Below are 14,458 nucleotides of genomic sequence, written 5' to 3' on the forward strand. Positions count from 1 at the left end.
GGCCCATGTACTAACAGAGCATTACTTAACCTTGCTTTGCTCTCTAGGACTATGTTTCCCTCAAGAAGTTCAGGACACAGTGTCTCACTGAAGGTGGATTATGCTCTTTGCATCTCATAATCCAGCCATACATTTATCTAGAAATATACGGCACCCTACTTTGACATGACATTTATGTAGAAACATACAACAAAATACTATGCAACCATCAAAATGATAGGTAAGATATTTAATGACATGGAGGAAATGATACAGATATCTTGCAAAAGGAAATTGGATTATTAAACTATAAGGAAAGATGATGACATTTTAAAAAACTTTATAATTATATATACATAAAAGGAAAATATACAGTGGAGTAACTTGGCCATTAAGATGATGTTTACAGAAAAAATTAATAACATGAGGGTAACACTTATAATGTTAAATGAAAAAAGGTAAATACAATATTGTGTAATTAAGTAATTGAATAAAGTGTGGCTTTGACTTTGTTGAAGATGGACGTAGAAGAAAGGGGAAGGGAGGACAGAAGAACGTTGGCAGTGGTTTCCTCTGAATGCTGTAATTATGAGTGATACAGTATGGTGAAGTTTGTTCCTCAAGAAACCATTACAGCTTTAAACTTCCTTACTCCTTTTAATGTGCATGCGCTTCTTTATGGTTATATAAACACTTCTTAAATGTCTTCAACACTTGATAAGTGATGCTTCAGGATAAGCTGCTAAGTATTTCAAGAATTTACCTAACTCTAGTATGATAGAGGGAAGAGATGAATCTGAAGGGCCACCATCCGTAAGAGGCCTGAGATACGCTCTGTGTCCTCCAGAAGGGGGGACAGTGATCAGCAGGCAACAGACACAGAAGAACAGATTTCCTCTCAGTGTAAACAAGAGTTTTCCAATAGTCAGAGTTGTCTCAAGATGGAATAAGTTATCCTTAAGATGTAGAGTGTGGTCAAGCAGAGGCTTGAGGGCTTTTTGCCCCAGGAGTGGGGGAGGGGAGTGGAGAAAGATGAGGGGACAGTGGACCCCTAGAGTCCCTTTCACTGCTAACATTTTATCAGTGTATCGGTCATTCACTCATTTATACGGCCTCTAAGATGGTCCCAGTGATCACTGTCAACTGGTGTCCAGGCCCTTGTGTAATTCCCGCTTACACTGAATGAGCTGATCTATGGAACCAACAGGATACTGTGGAAAAGATGGAGTAGGACTTCAGGGGCTATGTCAGGAAGACATCATGGTTTCTGCCTTTCTCTTTCCCAGACTGCTGACTGTGGAGTACCATGTCATGAGCAATGCAAGCAGCCTAGAGAGGACCTTGGGGAGAAAAACTGAGGACTCCTGCCAACCAGCAACAACTTTCTAACTATTTGAGTGATTTACCTTGGAAGCAGATCTTCAGCCCCAGTCAAGCCTTCAGAAAACTGCATCCCCTGCCGACATCTTGACTTAACTTCAGGAGAGACCCTGAGACAGAACGACCCGGCTAAGCCATGCCTGAATCCCTTACCCACAAAGCCACTAAATTTTGTAGTAATTTGTTATGTAGCATTAGACAGTGGTACGACACGTTTTTCCCTGATTTAGTCCACAACAGATTTGATTCAGTCATTCTAGCTGAGTTCTGGCTACCAAGTATTCCTTCAGGAGGCAAAATTCCCAGCTGTTACTGAGCACGTTAGCTGCCTGTTTATTTAATAGTACAGCTGAGCCCAACGCAGTTTGATGTCTTAACATGTTCTGTAAGAACAATGACATCTTGGTTTTAATGTGATTCATCTTATTTCTTCTCTGCTAGACAAAAGTAATGTGCTCTTTGTTCTCCCACAGATTTGGTGTCTGTAAATAGCTGTAGCTCTAAACATGTCATCCACATTTCTTAGCTTCCACCCATCAGTATGCTCAGAAAAGAGCTAGGCTACAAATTGCAATAGAGCATTTTTAAAAGGCTGTTTTCAGCATTTTAGCACCTAACAGAGAGGTTTTTATCTACATAAACAAGCCAAAGGCAAAGACAAAAACTCTATAAATTTGTTCTTATAAATAGATGACTAAATCATCTCTTTGAGGTTAAAAAAAGACAACCTATTTTTTAACACCTAAAAGTTATAAGATAATCTGGGTAAGCTTGATTATCAGAGAATACCACAAATAGTTTTGGGTGTTGTGTATCATCTGTGACAGAGTCAAACAGATCTGTGGGGTCATGAGGGTTCTTCGATGGAGGGGTGACTAATCTTGAACGTCCACGCGTGTAGACTCCTGTAAGTACTCGTACAACATAAATATGCTTTCTCCCATTGCTGTCTGGTATGGAGTATGCATCATTAGCTGAATAGCTGGCATTAACAGCAAAATAGGTTCCTCTTCCATAGGTTGCACCTGTAAAGAGAAAGACAAAAGCCTTCCTAAGAACATAAAATTATCACAGTATGTAGAACCATGCCCAAACAAAATTTTTAATGCCATTCTTGCCCACCAAAGCCAATTTTCACCATTTCTAAAGTTCACTCCGTCTGTCCTCAGAAGGTTGCCAGCCTCCTTTTCAGTGGAACACAAAGAGCTCTATCCTGATCAGGACAAGATGGCTGCCATCTATGGTTCTGCACTGCTTGGTGTGAATAGTCAACAATAGAGCTATCATTCACCTCATTCTGGTCAGCCAGATTACTTGCTTCCTTACCATTCTTCCCAGCATAACTGCGATTAAAGCCATGCTGATTGACATAGGGCACTGAGTCTGCATCTGTCCCATGGAACAGGACTCTCTCATTATCTGTATGGCCATTCTTCATGTCCATGTGCTTTTTCTTTACCTGGTAGCTCTGCCAGAGGCATATATTCTGTATCCTCTCAATCTGCACATGACAAAAAGCAAAGCATTTTGAAAATGACTTTAGAGCTCAGGATATTGTGTCTGTTGTGGATTTTAAAACAGCAATTTAGAGGAGAAGAAGGAGGACTGGAGGAGAGGAAGAAGGAAAAGGAAAAGAAAATGCAAATAAAAAGCCAATTCAGAGAGTAGGTAGTTTTCTGCCTTTATTTTTTTTTTAATACTTTATTCTTTTATTTGCCAGAGAGAGAGAGAGAGAGAAAGCACAAGTGGGGGAAGTGGCAGGCAGAGAGAGAAACAGACTCCCTATTGAGCAAGGAGCCCAAAGCAGGACTTGATTCCAGGACCCTGAGATCAAGACCTGAGCTAAAGGCAGACGCTTAACCAACTGAGCCACCCAGGTGTCCCTGCTTTCTGCCTTTAGAAAAAGCCTAGGTTAAGAGTATCTATACTTTGTAATAGTGCTTATTATAACCTATTTTATATAACAAATTATAATTTCTATAAAAACGTTTACCTATATATATTTTCTGGTATTCCTGGAGATTCACTTGTATTCAAATTCTTATTCAAGGGGCACCTGGGTGGCTCAGTTGGTTAAATGTCTAACTCTTGATTTCAGCATAAGTCATGATCTCAGGGTTGTGATATAGAGCCCCACATCAGGCTCCACACTGGGCTCAGAGCCTGCTTAAGATTCTTTCTCTCTCCTTCTCCCTCTGCTCCTCCCCATCTTCTGTCTCTCTCTCTCCCCCCTCTCTAAATAAATAAATAAATAAATAAATAAATAAATAAATAAATAAATAAGGGGTGCCTGGGTGGCTCAGTCAGTTAAGCATCTGATGCCTTTTTTTTTTTTAAGACTTATTTATTTATTTTAGAGAGAGAGAGACACAGAGAGCACAAGCAAGAGGGGCAGAGGGAGAGGGAGAAAGAATCTCAAGCAGACTCCATGCTAAACATGGAGCCAGAGGCAGGGCTCAATCTCAGGACCATGGGACCCAGCCTAAGCCAAAACCAAGAGTCAGATAGCCACTGACTCTTGATCTCAGGTCAGGTCTTGATCTCACCGTTGTGAGTTCAAGCCCAGTGTTGGGCTCTGTGCATGGAGCCTACTTAAATAATAATAATAATAATAATAATAATAATAATAATATAAATAAATTTAAAAAATAAAAACAAATTCTTACTCAAAAAATTGTAATCATTCAGTAATTATTTCCTTAAGTCCTTCTGATCTCTAAACCCATTTAGTTGGCTTCTCCCAATAACAGTTCTCCTGCATTGCTCTAATTATGGTCACAAATCACCTCATAACTGCCTAATCTAATGACTATTTCTTTCTAGATCCTCAATAGCATTTCAAACCATGTCCTCCCTTAACTTTTTTTCAAAATATCATTCTCTACTGGTTCTCCTTCCTTCTAGAAAATGAATTTAACATACATTCAGTAATCATCTATTGAACATCTACTGTGCGTCAAGCACTGTGTTGAATCTCTGCCCTCAAAGAACTTTCAATCTAGTGGGGGAGAAAGACAAGTAAAAAAATATCTACCTCTCAAAGTGATAAGGGATCAACTAGGAGAACACACACGGAGTATGAAAGCATAAGAAAAGGATCCAGATAATCTAAGTCTAGGGAGAGAGGAAGAAGTCTGAAAGGATGATGTTCTAGAAACAAAACAAGACAGTTCAAGAATTGTGTGCACCCCCATGTTCACTGCAGCATTATTCACAATAGCCAAGATATGGAAGCAACCGAAGTGTCCTTTGAGAGATGAATGGGTAATGAAGATGTCATACACACACACACACACACACACACACACACACACACACACACAAATACTATCCAGATATTAAAAACCATAAAAACCATAAAATCTTGCCATGGACCTTGAGGGCATTAAGCTAAGTGAAATATGTCACACAGAGAAAGACAAATACCATATGGTTTCACTTATATCTGGGATCAAAAACAAACAAACAAAACCCACAAAAATAAACCCAAGATCATAGATAGAGAAAACAGATTGATAGTTGCCAGAGATAGATAGGGCTGCGGGGTAGACAACATGAGAGGGGGGCTGAAAGGTACACATTTCCAATTATAAAAGAAATAGGTCATGGGGATGTAATATACAGGATGGTGACTGTGTTAATAATACTGAATTACATATTTGAAAGTTGCTAAGAGAGTAGATCTGAAAAGTCCTCATCACACGAAAAAAAATTTTTGTAACTATGAATGATGATGTGTGTTAACTAGATTTACTGTGATCAATTTGCAATATATACAAATATCAAATCATGTTACATACCTGAAACTAACATATGTCAATTATATCTCAATTTCAGTAAATAATTAAAAACAAATACATAAATAAGAAGAATGGAGTGGTTACCTACAGCAGATGTTGAAGAGAAGCCGAGTAATAAAAGCAAGAGGGAAAGTTGTTTTGAGAGAGATGAAGACCTCAAGCAGAGTGCTGAAACTTGCAATGGGGAACGCATGAGGGAGCTGACTGCAGGAAGCAATAAAGGATTCCAGGAACCTAGAGAGTTTGGCAGAGGTTGGGAACCAGAAATTAATAATCATTTTATCTAGGGGCTGTGGGAGAGAAAGTATATTATGGAATTAATCCAAAATTGAGGTGTTTCAAAATGGGTATGATAGAAGGATAAGAGCCAAGGAAGTTGCAGATATTTGGTAAACACAATTGAACAAGGTTCTTATACTCTCAAAAGCTTTTAATATCAATGAAGCATCTCCTCCTTTAAATTCTGTCCTTTCTGCAGGAGTCTCTCTCTTTTGATTCGCCTTCTTTCTCAGGAAGTAAGTTCATTCAGTAAGTATTGTGTCCTATGATATGCTAGGCACCAGGCTAGGTAGTGGGAATGCAACTCCTACTTTAAGAAGCCAACTGTCTATTGGGGGAGTCAGGCATGTGAAAGCTTATGAAAGCACAATTTTTTAAGTGCTATAATGTGGTTGAGTACAGTTTTATGGAAGTAGCAGCTAGATTTTGAAATGACTAGGATGTCACACCCTGCGCTGATATACATGGTATGATAATGACCTTCTAATAAACTCCTGTACTTTACTGGCCAAAATTTTTATGCAGCATGGTGGACTCCCTGAAAATCCATTCCACTTCATCCCCATTGTACAGCAACTGCTGCTTTGGGTGGAGTTGGACTCACTTATAGTTCTCAAGTGGAGCCTAATTGGGTTTAACCAATCAGGGCAATCTCATGATGGGATCATACAACGATGGCATTGGATAGCCCAGGTCCAAGCCGATCAGAAAATAGCACTCTCCTGACATAGACTGGTTGGAGTGGTCCACTCAACACAAAGCCTTGGACTCTTATCCAGTGGTTGTGTCCCTTTCATGGGATGTGAACGGAGGAAGCAGAAACCCCCTGATTGCCACCTGCAGCTATTCTACAATTATGAAAGGAGTCCAGCCTTCAGATGACCCTGTGGATGGCAAAGCCAGAGAAACTGGATCCAACTGTTCCAAAGACCATCCTATTTCTGGACTTTCCATTCATTTCTAATACATTTCTTCTTGTTTAATCAGTTTGAATGGGTTTGTTTGTAAATTGTAAGTGAAAGTATCCAAACATATATATGTCAATTTTGGGAATCTCCTTCATAACTGCTAATGAATGAACCATGAGATTTGAAGTCTATGGAACTTGAGTAAGTCTAATTAAAATAAATATAGTAAGGTATAATGGAAGGAGGAGTGTTAAAAAAAAAGATGTTCTTTGATAGTTAAAAGAAATAACTTTTTAACACAATATTACCTTCTTTATTTTGTAGGAAGGACAAGTCTCAGAGAACTTGTCCTTTACGGTGTTATATTCTGACTGTCCAGGGTGTAGCTCGATCACACAGGACAGCTGCTGATTCATGTCAGTCCAGTGTTCAGGAAGATTATCTGAAAAGTCAGCATTTGGTGAAAGCACAATATCCATTTCCAGGGATCTCTGAAAATCAGGGCACTTCCTATGCTCTTATTTCACATTCATCTAATCCTGGTCTTTGAGAAAAAAAACCCAAAAACCAAAAAGCTACACATTTCACAGTTGCTTCTTTTATCAACCTCAGTTTGGTAAACACAGATGAAATGAATGGTTCTGACGCTAATATGACATATATTAATTAATGGCCTAGCTAAAATATTTAGGTATACTTCAGTTCACTATAGCTTGAAATTATAATTCCCTCAGAAAGCTCTATGGGATTAATTCCATAAGGAATTGATGTGTAGGGTTCCTGGGTGGCTCCGTTGGTTGAGTGTCCAACTCTTGATTTCAATTCAGGTCTCAATCTCAGGGCCATGAGCTCAAGCCCCACATTGGGTGCCACAGTGGGCATGGAGCCTACTTAAAAAGAAAAAAAAGAAAAAGAAACTGATGTGTAAACATGAAAGCCAATTTATCAATATTTTCATGTTTATCAGTTTCATTTAGTGTGGTTATTATTTTTCTTTTGAAATGTGATTACCTTGCTAAGGATATTTAAAGCACATTGTTCTGTACCCTATCTTCTACTTCCTAAGTAGAGAAAGCACCATATAAAGAAAACAGCGGAAATACTAAGTGAACACTCTTGTATAAGGGGGTGATATTCAAAATTTTCCTTTGCTTTCCAATGGCTTCCAGAACCTTCTAACATTGAAGCTACATACCAAGTTGCTGAGATGGCATGACTAGTAGAAATATGGACAGAATGTATTAGAGAAGGAAATGCCAGAAAATGGCACAACACCACAGGTAAAGGCCAAAGGATTTCTCCTTACAAACAAAGCCAGAATTTACTTATTTTTCCTGCAAGATATACAGGCCTGGGAGAGCGATCTGGCACTCTCTTCCTGTTTCGCAAGTCCATCCAGGGAATGAAGTTCTGTTCACAACCAAAAGCATCAAACCCTAATCTGGAAGCTCTCTTCAAATTCCACTTTTAAAGAGCTTTTCTGGAGAGGTTTCCCACAGCAGGATGTTTAGTCTGTGCAAATTAAATTCTTTCCCTTCTCCTACTGTCTACTCCCTCCGGAGCTTTTGGCCTCATCATGTCAAATCCTAGGTCTTAGAGACTTCTCAAACCTGCTGCTTTCTTTTCTCTGAACACAGAGGCAAGACTGAGAAGGAAGTAAAGTTCTTCCATGGGCTCTCTCTTCCTTTCATGTCATGAGCTTGCAGAGCAGAAAATACCAGGGCCTGGCATCGGAAGACCTGATCAGCCTCAACCTGTGAGCAGCCATGAGGCGTGGAACAAGTAATACCACTTCTGAGTGATTTTTTCGTTTTCTCTTTTGTAAAATGGAACTGATAAAATCTGCTCTATTTATCACCTCATGGGATTGTTTCAAGTTTAAAATATAATAAACGGTGTAAAAGCACTTTTAGGGAATCCTTTATAAACATAGTTATTATTCTTAAAAAACAATTAAATTTGATCTTTTCTACATCCCAGAGGTATTTGTATTTAGAGGAGTGAGGGGCGCCTGGGTGGCTCAGTGAGTTGGGTGCCCACTCTTGATTTGGGCTCAGGTCATGATTTTGGGGTCATGGGATCAGGCCCGTGGCAGGCTCTGTGGACAGTCTGCTTGAGATTCTCTCTCTCTCCCTTTGCCCTTCCCCCCTCCTCGCTTGTGCTCTCTTTCTCCTCCCCGCCCTCTTTCTCTCTAAAATAGAATGAAAAATCTTTTTTTTTTAAAGATTTTATTTATTTATTTGACAGAGAGAGACACACAGCCAGTGAGAGAGGGAACACAAGCACTCACAAGTTAAGGAGTGGGAGAGGAAGAAGCAGGATCCCAGCAGAGCAGGGAGCCTGATGCGGGGCTCGATCCCAGGACCCTGGGATCAGGCCCTGGGCCAAAGGCAGATGCTTCATGACTGAGCCACCCAGGCGCCCCTAAAATGAAAAATCTTTAAAAAAAACAAAGAGGGAATAAAGTTTAAAGACAAGGGCATTTTCTTGAGAGGAACAACTTAAATCACACCCTAAACCACGCCAAACTGTGCTACTTATTCTGCCTGTGGACGAAAGTGTCCCTGGGTGGACAATTTAGAGATGGGAAAACTGAGTCCCAGGAAGGCTGAGTATTCACACATCCAATGTTACATGGAAGGCCACCATCCAAGGAAGGAAAAGAATTGTGTTCTAGTGACTCTCCGCCCAGTGCTTCATGGGAGGTAACATGATGGCTACTTTTTTTCAAGTGTTTACCACGTATCACGCACTTTCCTGAGTGCTTTTCCTATAAATCTGTTTTAAAAGATAAAGCTTACTCTACTTTCCCATTTCTGATGTTTGGGATAAACGCACCTATGGCTCTCCTTGTGTGCTGTGCCTCAGTTTCCTCTCCACAGGTAGGGGTGGGGCGATGTACCAAGCCTCCCAGCTCTGCCTTCAGCTTCTCTCCCTCCACCTTCATAGTCTTTGTGGATATTCGGATCTACACTCAATGACTTCAACCCCTACCTACTTACACGACTCCCAGATCTGCGTCTCTAGGGTCGGATGTTAAATTCATGCTCTGTAGAATGCTCTGAATCAATGAATACTTAAACATGCTTTGGAAAAGCAATTGTATCATCTGTTCAAATGAAACTCCAAGTTGTCCTCTGTAAGTTCTCTTTTAAAGGAGTCCGCATGACAAAAAAAAAAAAAAGTCCACATGATAAAGTCTTTCTAAAATCCAAGTTTAACTCTGCCAACAACCTTCCTTTTGTCTGACATTTCACCTTCATCATTCCTTTGACCTAACAACAAAGATTATGTAAGGCAGTTTTGTTATTGTTTGTTTTTGCCCCAAGTGCCATTGGGTCACTGGTCTGCTTGTTTTAGTTATTTTGTTTGCTTGTCTCTTATCTTTTTTTTTTTTTTTTAAGAGAGAGAAATGAGCAGGGGGGAGCAGGGGAGAGGAAGAGAGAGAATCTTAAGCAGGCTCCATGCCCAGTGCAGAGCCCAACCTGGGGCTCCATCTCATGACCCTGAGATCATGACCTAAGACAAAATCAAGAGCCAGAATCTTAACTGACTGAGCCACCCTCACACTCCTTCCTATTTTTCAGATTTCATAGTCATTTTAAATTCTTGGTGTAAGCAGGGAGTGGATGAACCAGTTTAAGGTGGATGAACCAGTTAATTTGTACTTAAATACAAGTTTTCTTCTACAAGGACCAAAGGGGGAAATGTTAATTTATATAACCCTAGATACTCTGGTAGGTATGTATTATTTTTAACTGTCCAGCAGCTTTTCTCCTTCTTCTGGTAAAAGCATCCTGAATTTCCTTTGGTGAACAACTCTACCCCGTTGCTTCAGAGTGATCCCCTTCAGTTCGAGGATAGAGCATGTGACTCTCGGATTGGCTGATTAGTGTAATTCCAGTTTCCTAGCTGCAACCATGACCTAAGCTGATTCAGTAAAAAGCAATTTCAGCCTTAGGCGAACGCCTCTGTTCCTAGGCATCATGTTCCTGATGATGAGTATATATTACCCCTGGATATACCCTTTCCTGTTGGATCTGACCATGGAAGGATATGGTCCTGAAACTGTTAACAGCCATCTTTCACCCTGTGAAACCTGAGGATAAAGACAACACAGCTGAGAAGAGAGTGAGAGATGAGGAAAGTCAGGGTTTAGAGTATAAATATGAGCACCTAGATCAAACTGGACCTGAAGCCAGGTATGCCTGGACTTTATAGTCATGTGAGTCAATTAATTCCATTTTTCCATAAGCCTGTTTAAATTGGATTTTCTATTACTTGCTATTGCAAGAACATTAGCAGATCTAACTACTATTTTTATTTACTGTGTGTCTGTGTGTGTAGCTCTTATATGTGCTATGTGTGAAGTCACATTGAAAAGAACAGTTGTCAGGAAGTAAGTATCGAGAGAACTGAAATTCCGACTGGCAGTGTCAGGCAACAATTTCCAGTTTAGGGAGGCTGCTGACGACAGGTACACTTTATCACTAGTAAAACCCACAGTGCTCTATGAGTGAGTGCTCAAAATGGGCAAAAACTGTGATTGCTAGCGGAGGCTGCTTTTCTAGTCATTTTCACAGCAGTACGGAAATGGGGGACAGAGGAGCAGGTGAATAGATACTTAAACATAATGCATAAACACACACCTTACAGAGAAGCAAATGGGAACTGCCTGCTTGTGAAGTGCACAACCAAATGACCCACTCCCTTCTTCCATCTGCTTCTGTTCCCAGGCTGACTTCTCCAGCGGTGGATAATCAATAAACCAGCATTGGTCAGCCAGCTCACAGCTACAAGGAGCACTGAGGGTCGATACTAATCCATAAGTAAATAATGAGGTAACTGGCTTAGGATTTTCAAAGCCTATCCCCCTCTTCTGCTTCCTCACTTCTATTCTCTCCCTGCTCCTTTGTTATTCTGTTTCCCAGGAGTGATTTTGCCACCAGAATAATCAGCAGACAGGACGCTGCGTTCCATAGTTCTTGTACTTTTCCCACATATTAGAGGAGGCTGTCTGTAGAATCCTAAAACTGATGAAACAGTGAGCATTAATATCTACACATTTGCTAAGTGATAGGACAGATTACCACATGATCTCCGAAAGGTCATCTTACATGTAGTATCGACGCCTGTGGACTGAAGGACAGGTGATATGGAATTCTCTCTCTTTTTCATGTTGTCATAGAATACATGTAGCAATTCAGATAGAAAGATGACGACTTTAACTTTTTGTAATGATGGGGTGGGATGTTTCCATGCGAAGTCTGTAATAGCACTGATCATGTCATCAGCAACTGTGTTTGGGTTTTTTCCAGCATTGCCTGAAAAAGAAACATTTTTTAAGTGACCAAAAGAAGCTCTAGCTGATGTTAGTCAGTGATGAGATCTGGCAAATGTGGTTTTTAGTGCTGAGAAAGAAGAAAGCAGCGCCACAGCCAGAAACGGATCTGGCTCTCATAGCTGGATCTCTCACAAACACAACACAATTTCATAGAACGTCATCCGATGTAACCACTCTGTGGCTGTGATGAATTCAGCCAAGCAAAACTACTGAATAATCATGTCTGGCCACAGGCAAAAACATGAACACTATCCAAACCACAAAAACGGCCAAACATTCCCCACCCTGACTAACAGGAGCAAGTCCTGCTTCATTAATAATCACAGCTTCAGCCGCACTCTTCTCCCCTCCAGGTAAGATACCCAGTCATTGAACTATGCCTGCTGCCCCGAAGTAGCCGATCCAGAGCGAAACCCCACGTACTTGAGACCGCACGGAGCTACCCAACACAAGCTCAAATCCATTAATAAGTCCTTAATGACCTCTTGGTGAGATGCCGCATCGTCCTTCATAGTGTGTGTTCCTGGTGGTCTTTAACTGAACGGCATTGGCAGCGCAGAGAGCAGAGCATGTGATCATATCCAGGCTCTGCACGGATTAGCTGTGTGATCTTGGCCAAGTCATTGGATCCCTCTTATATTGGTTTGCTAGGGATGCCATGACAAATTGCCATGACTGGTGGCTTAAGCAACAGAAATTTATTTTCTCACAATTCTGGAAGCTAGAAGTCTGATATCAAGGCGTTGGCAAGATTGGTTTCTTTTAAGGTCTCTGAGACTTGAAGATGGCTGTCTTCTCCTTATGTCTTCACATGGTCTTCTCTCTGGACCTGTTCTAATCTCCTAACTAACAAGGATACTGGTCATATTGGATTAGGGACCACCTTAATGACCTCATTTTAACTTAATTACCCTTTGAAAGACCCTTTCATCAAATATAGTCACAATCTGAGGTACTGAGGATTTTAGCTTCAACATATGAATTTGGCGGGAGAACAGAACTCGGCCCACAACACCTCCAAACTTCAATTTATTCTGCTATAAAACTGGGGCGATACTAGAAGGTAATGCTAATAGAGATAAGAATGTGGCAGCTAAGAATATGGTAATTAAGAGCATAACGGTAACAAAAAACACATAACATTAAAAAAAATGTAATGGTGGAAATGCACAGACCAGTCTGCCTGGTTATGAACCTAGTTATGTTGCTGACTAGCTATGTGACCTTGTACGTTAATACCTCAAATTCTCATCTGCAAAATGGGGAAACTAAGAGTCATGGGTCGGTCTAGGTTTTGTGGGGTTTAAAATTTATACATCACAGAAAAATACAAAATAAAAATATAAAATTATGTATAAAAGTGATTATAATAAAAAAAGAAATGACAATAAAGGATAAATTTTGCAATTTTGTAAAACCATATTTCCAACTCAACTTTCCTTAGCTATATTCCAAAAATGCTTGCAGCCTTTCCAGTGCTCGGTGCTAGGACAAGTCTGAGAAGTCAAAGTGAGAAGAAACAATGATCCTAACCCACAGTGGGTAAAATATCTTACTTTGAAACATTACTAAACCATATCATCGTGTGATGGCATTATTAGGGCCTTCCCAGGCCCTTTTAAAATGCTTGTGCAACTGAGTGTGAATGAATCAGGGAGCGGGTCATTAGCATCACCTTCAACTGAGAGCGAATTATTGTATGCTATGATAGAGATGAGGAGGAAAGCATTCCTAGAAACTCAGAGCAGGATGGACCTGAGCTTGTTGCTTAAGAATAGCGACTGCACCCTACTCATGACTTTATGCCTAGGAACTTGGAGTGGGCCTGGGAAACAGCATTTCAATCTAATGAACGCACGAATGAGGAGCCAGTGGGAGATGCTGCAGTCAACCCAATTGCAGGGGGGCAGGGGGGTATTAAGGGTTTGGAAAGCAGAAGGAAGGATGAAACCGAATAACTCCTGGGAGAAGATTTAGTAGAATGTGCTGACTGTGGGGTGTGGGGGCACAAAGAAGCAAGGATGGCAGGACAGCCAGGAGCATCATGGCACCACTGAAGGAGGAAACCAGAAAATGAGACAACTCGGGAAAGGGGGCTGTTTGTAAGGGATGAGGAGGATGAGTTTGGATTCTGCTCTAAGGTTTCTGGTAACAGAAATCGCCCAGAGGAGACCTTGGAGAAGGTGAAATGCTGATCTGAGAGTCAGTGCAGAAAGGGTAACTGGTAAAATAAAAGCAAATGAATCACCCAAAGGAAAAACGTGAACAGTAAGAAAGCCACGACGTTAAGGGCCAAACATGGAAAGATACCTGGGGAACATACAATATAGAATGAAGATGTATGAAAGAGGCCTAGGCCCAGAGACAGCCCTCAGGGTCCGCAAGCTTGCCCGCATCGCTGCCTGGACTCAGCACTGAGTTCACTAACAGTGAGGCCAAGTCTACAGGAATCTGGATTATTCAGAATCTTCGAGTGATGAGAGGCTACGAACCTGCTCCGATGGCCGGAAGAGAAACAGAAGCGTACTGCCTCTGCTCACACTCTTCTAGAACAGTGGAGACCGTTCTCCTGACATCATTTTCCCCAAGAACATGAATTATTATCTTGCACATTAAGTATCCACCTTGTGTGATTATAAAATCTCTGTGAGGCTGCGCAGCTGGAACGAGAGGAAGGAAGGAAACACAGCACAGTACTTACGGGAAGCAGCAAGTTGATCACCGAGACAGGGAACAGCCGGCATCAGAAAAAGCTGCGATGTCTTGAC

General features: G+C 40.9%; 1 protein-coding gene across 1 annotated transcript in view; it reads right to left on the reverse strand.

Annotated features, from left to right (window-relative positions):
* Positions 1-214: 214 nt before the first annotated feature.
* Positions 215-14,458, reverse strand: part of PARP15 (poly(ADP-ribose) polymerase family member 15) — a 47,510-nt gene continuing 33,266 nt past the window's right edge. The window contains exons 9-13 of the mRNA XM_044384743.3: positions 14,183-14,350; positions 11,464-11,670; positions 6,655-6,788; positions 2,686-2,860; positions 215-2,384 (exon numbers count right to left, since the gene is read on the reverse strand). Of these exons, the coding sequence (XP_044240678.3) occupies positions 2,095-2,384; positions 2,686-2,860; positions 6,655-6,788; positions 11,464-11,670; positions 14,183-14,350 (974 nt within the window). The 3' untranslated portion in view covers positions 215-2,094. The remainder of the gene's footprint in view (positions 2,385-2,685; positions 2,861-6,654; positions 6,789-11,463; positions 11,671-14,182; positions 14,351-14,458) is intronic.

Source organism: Ursus arctos, unplaced genomic scaffold (assembly GCF_023065955.2).
Source record: "Ursus arctos isolate Adak ecotype North America unplaced genomic scaffold, UrsArc2.0 scaffold_4, whole genome shotgun sequence".
Taxonomy (NCBI): Eukaryota; Metazoa; Chordata; class Mammalia; order Carnivora; family Ursidae; genus Ursus; species Ursus arctos.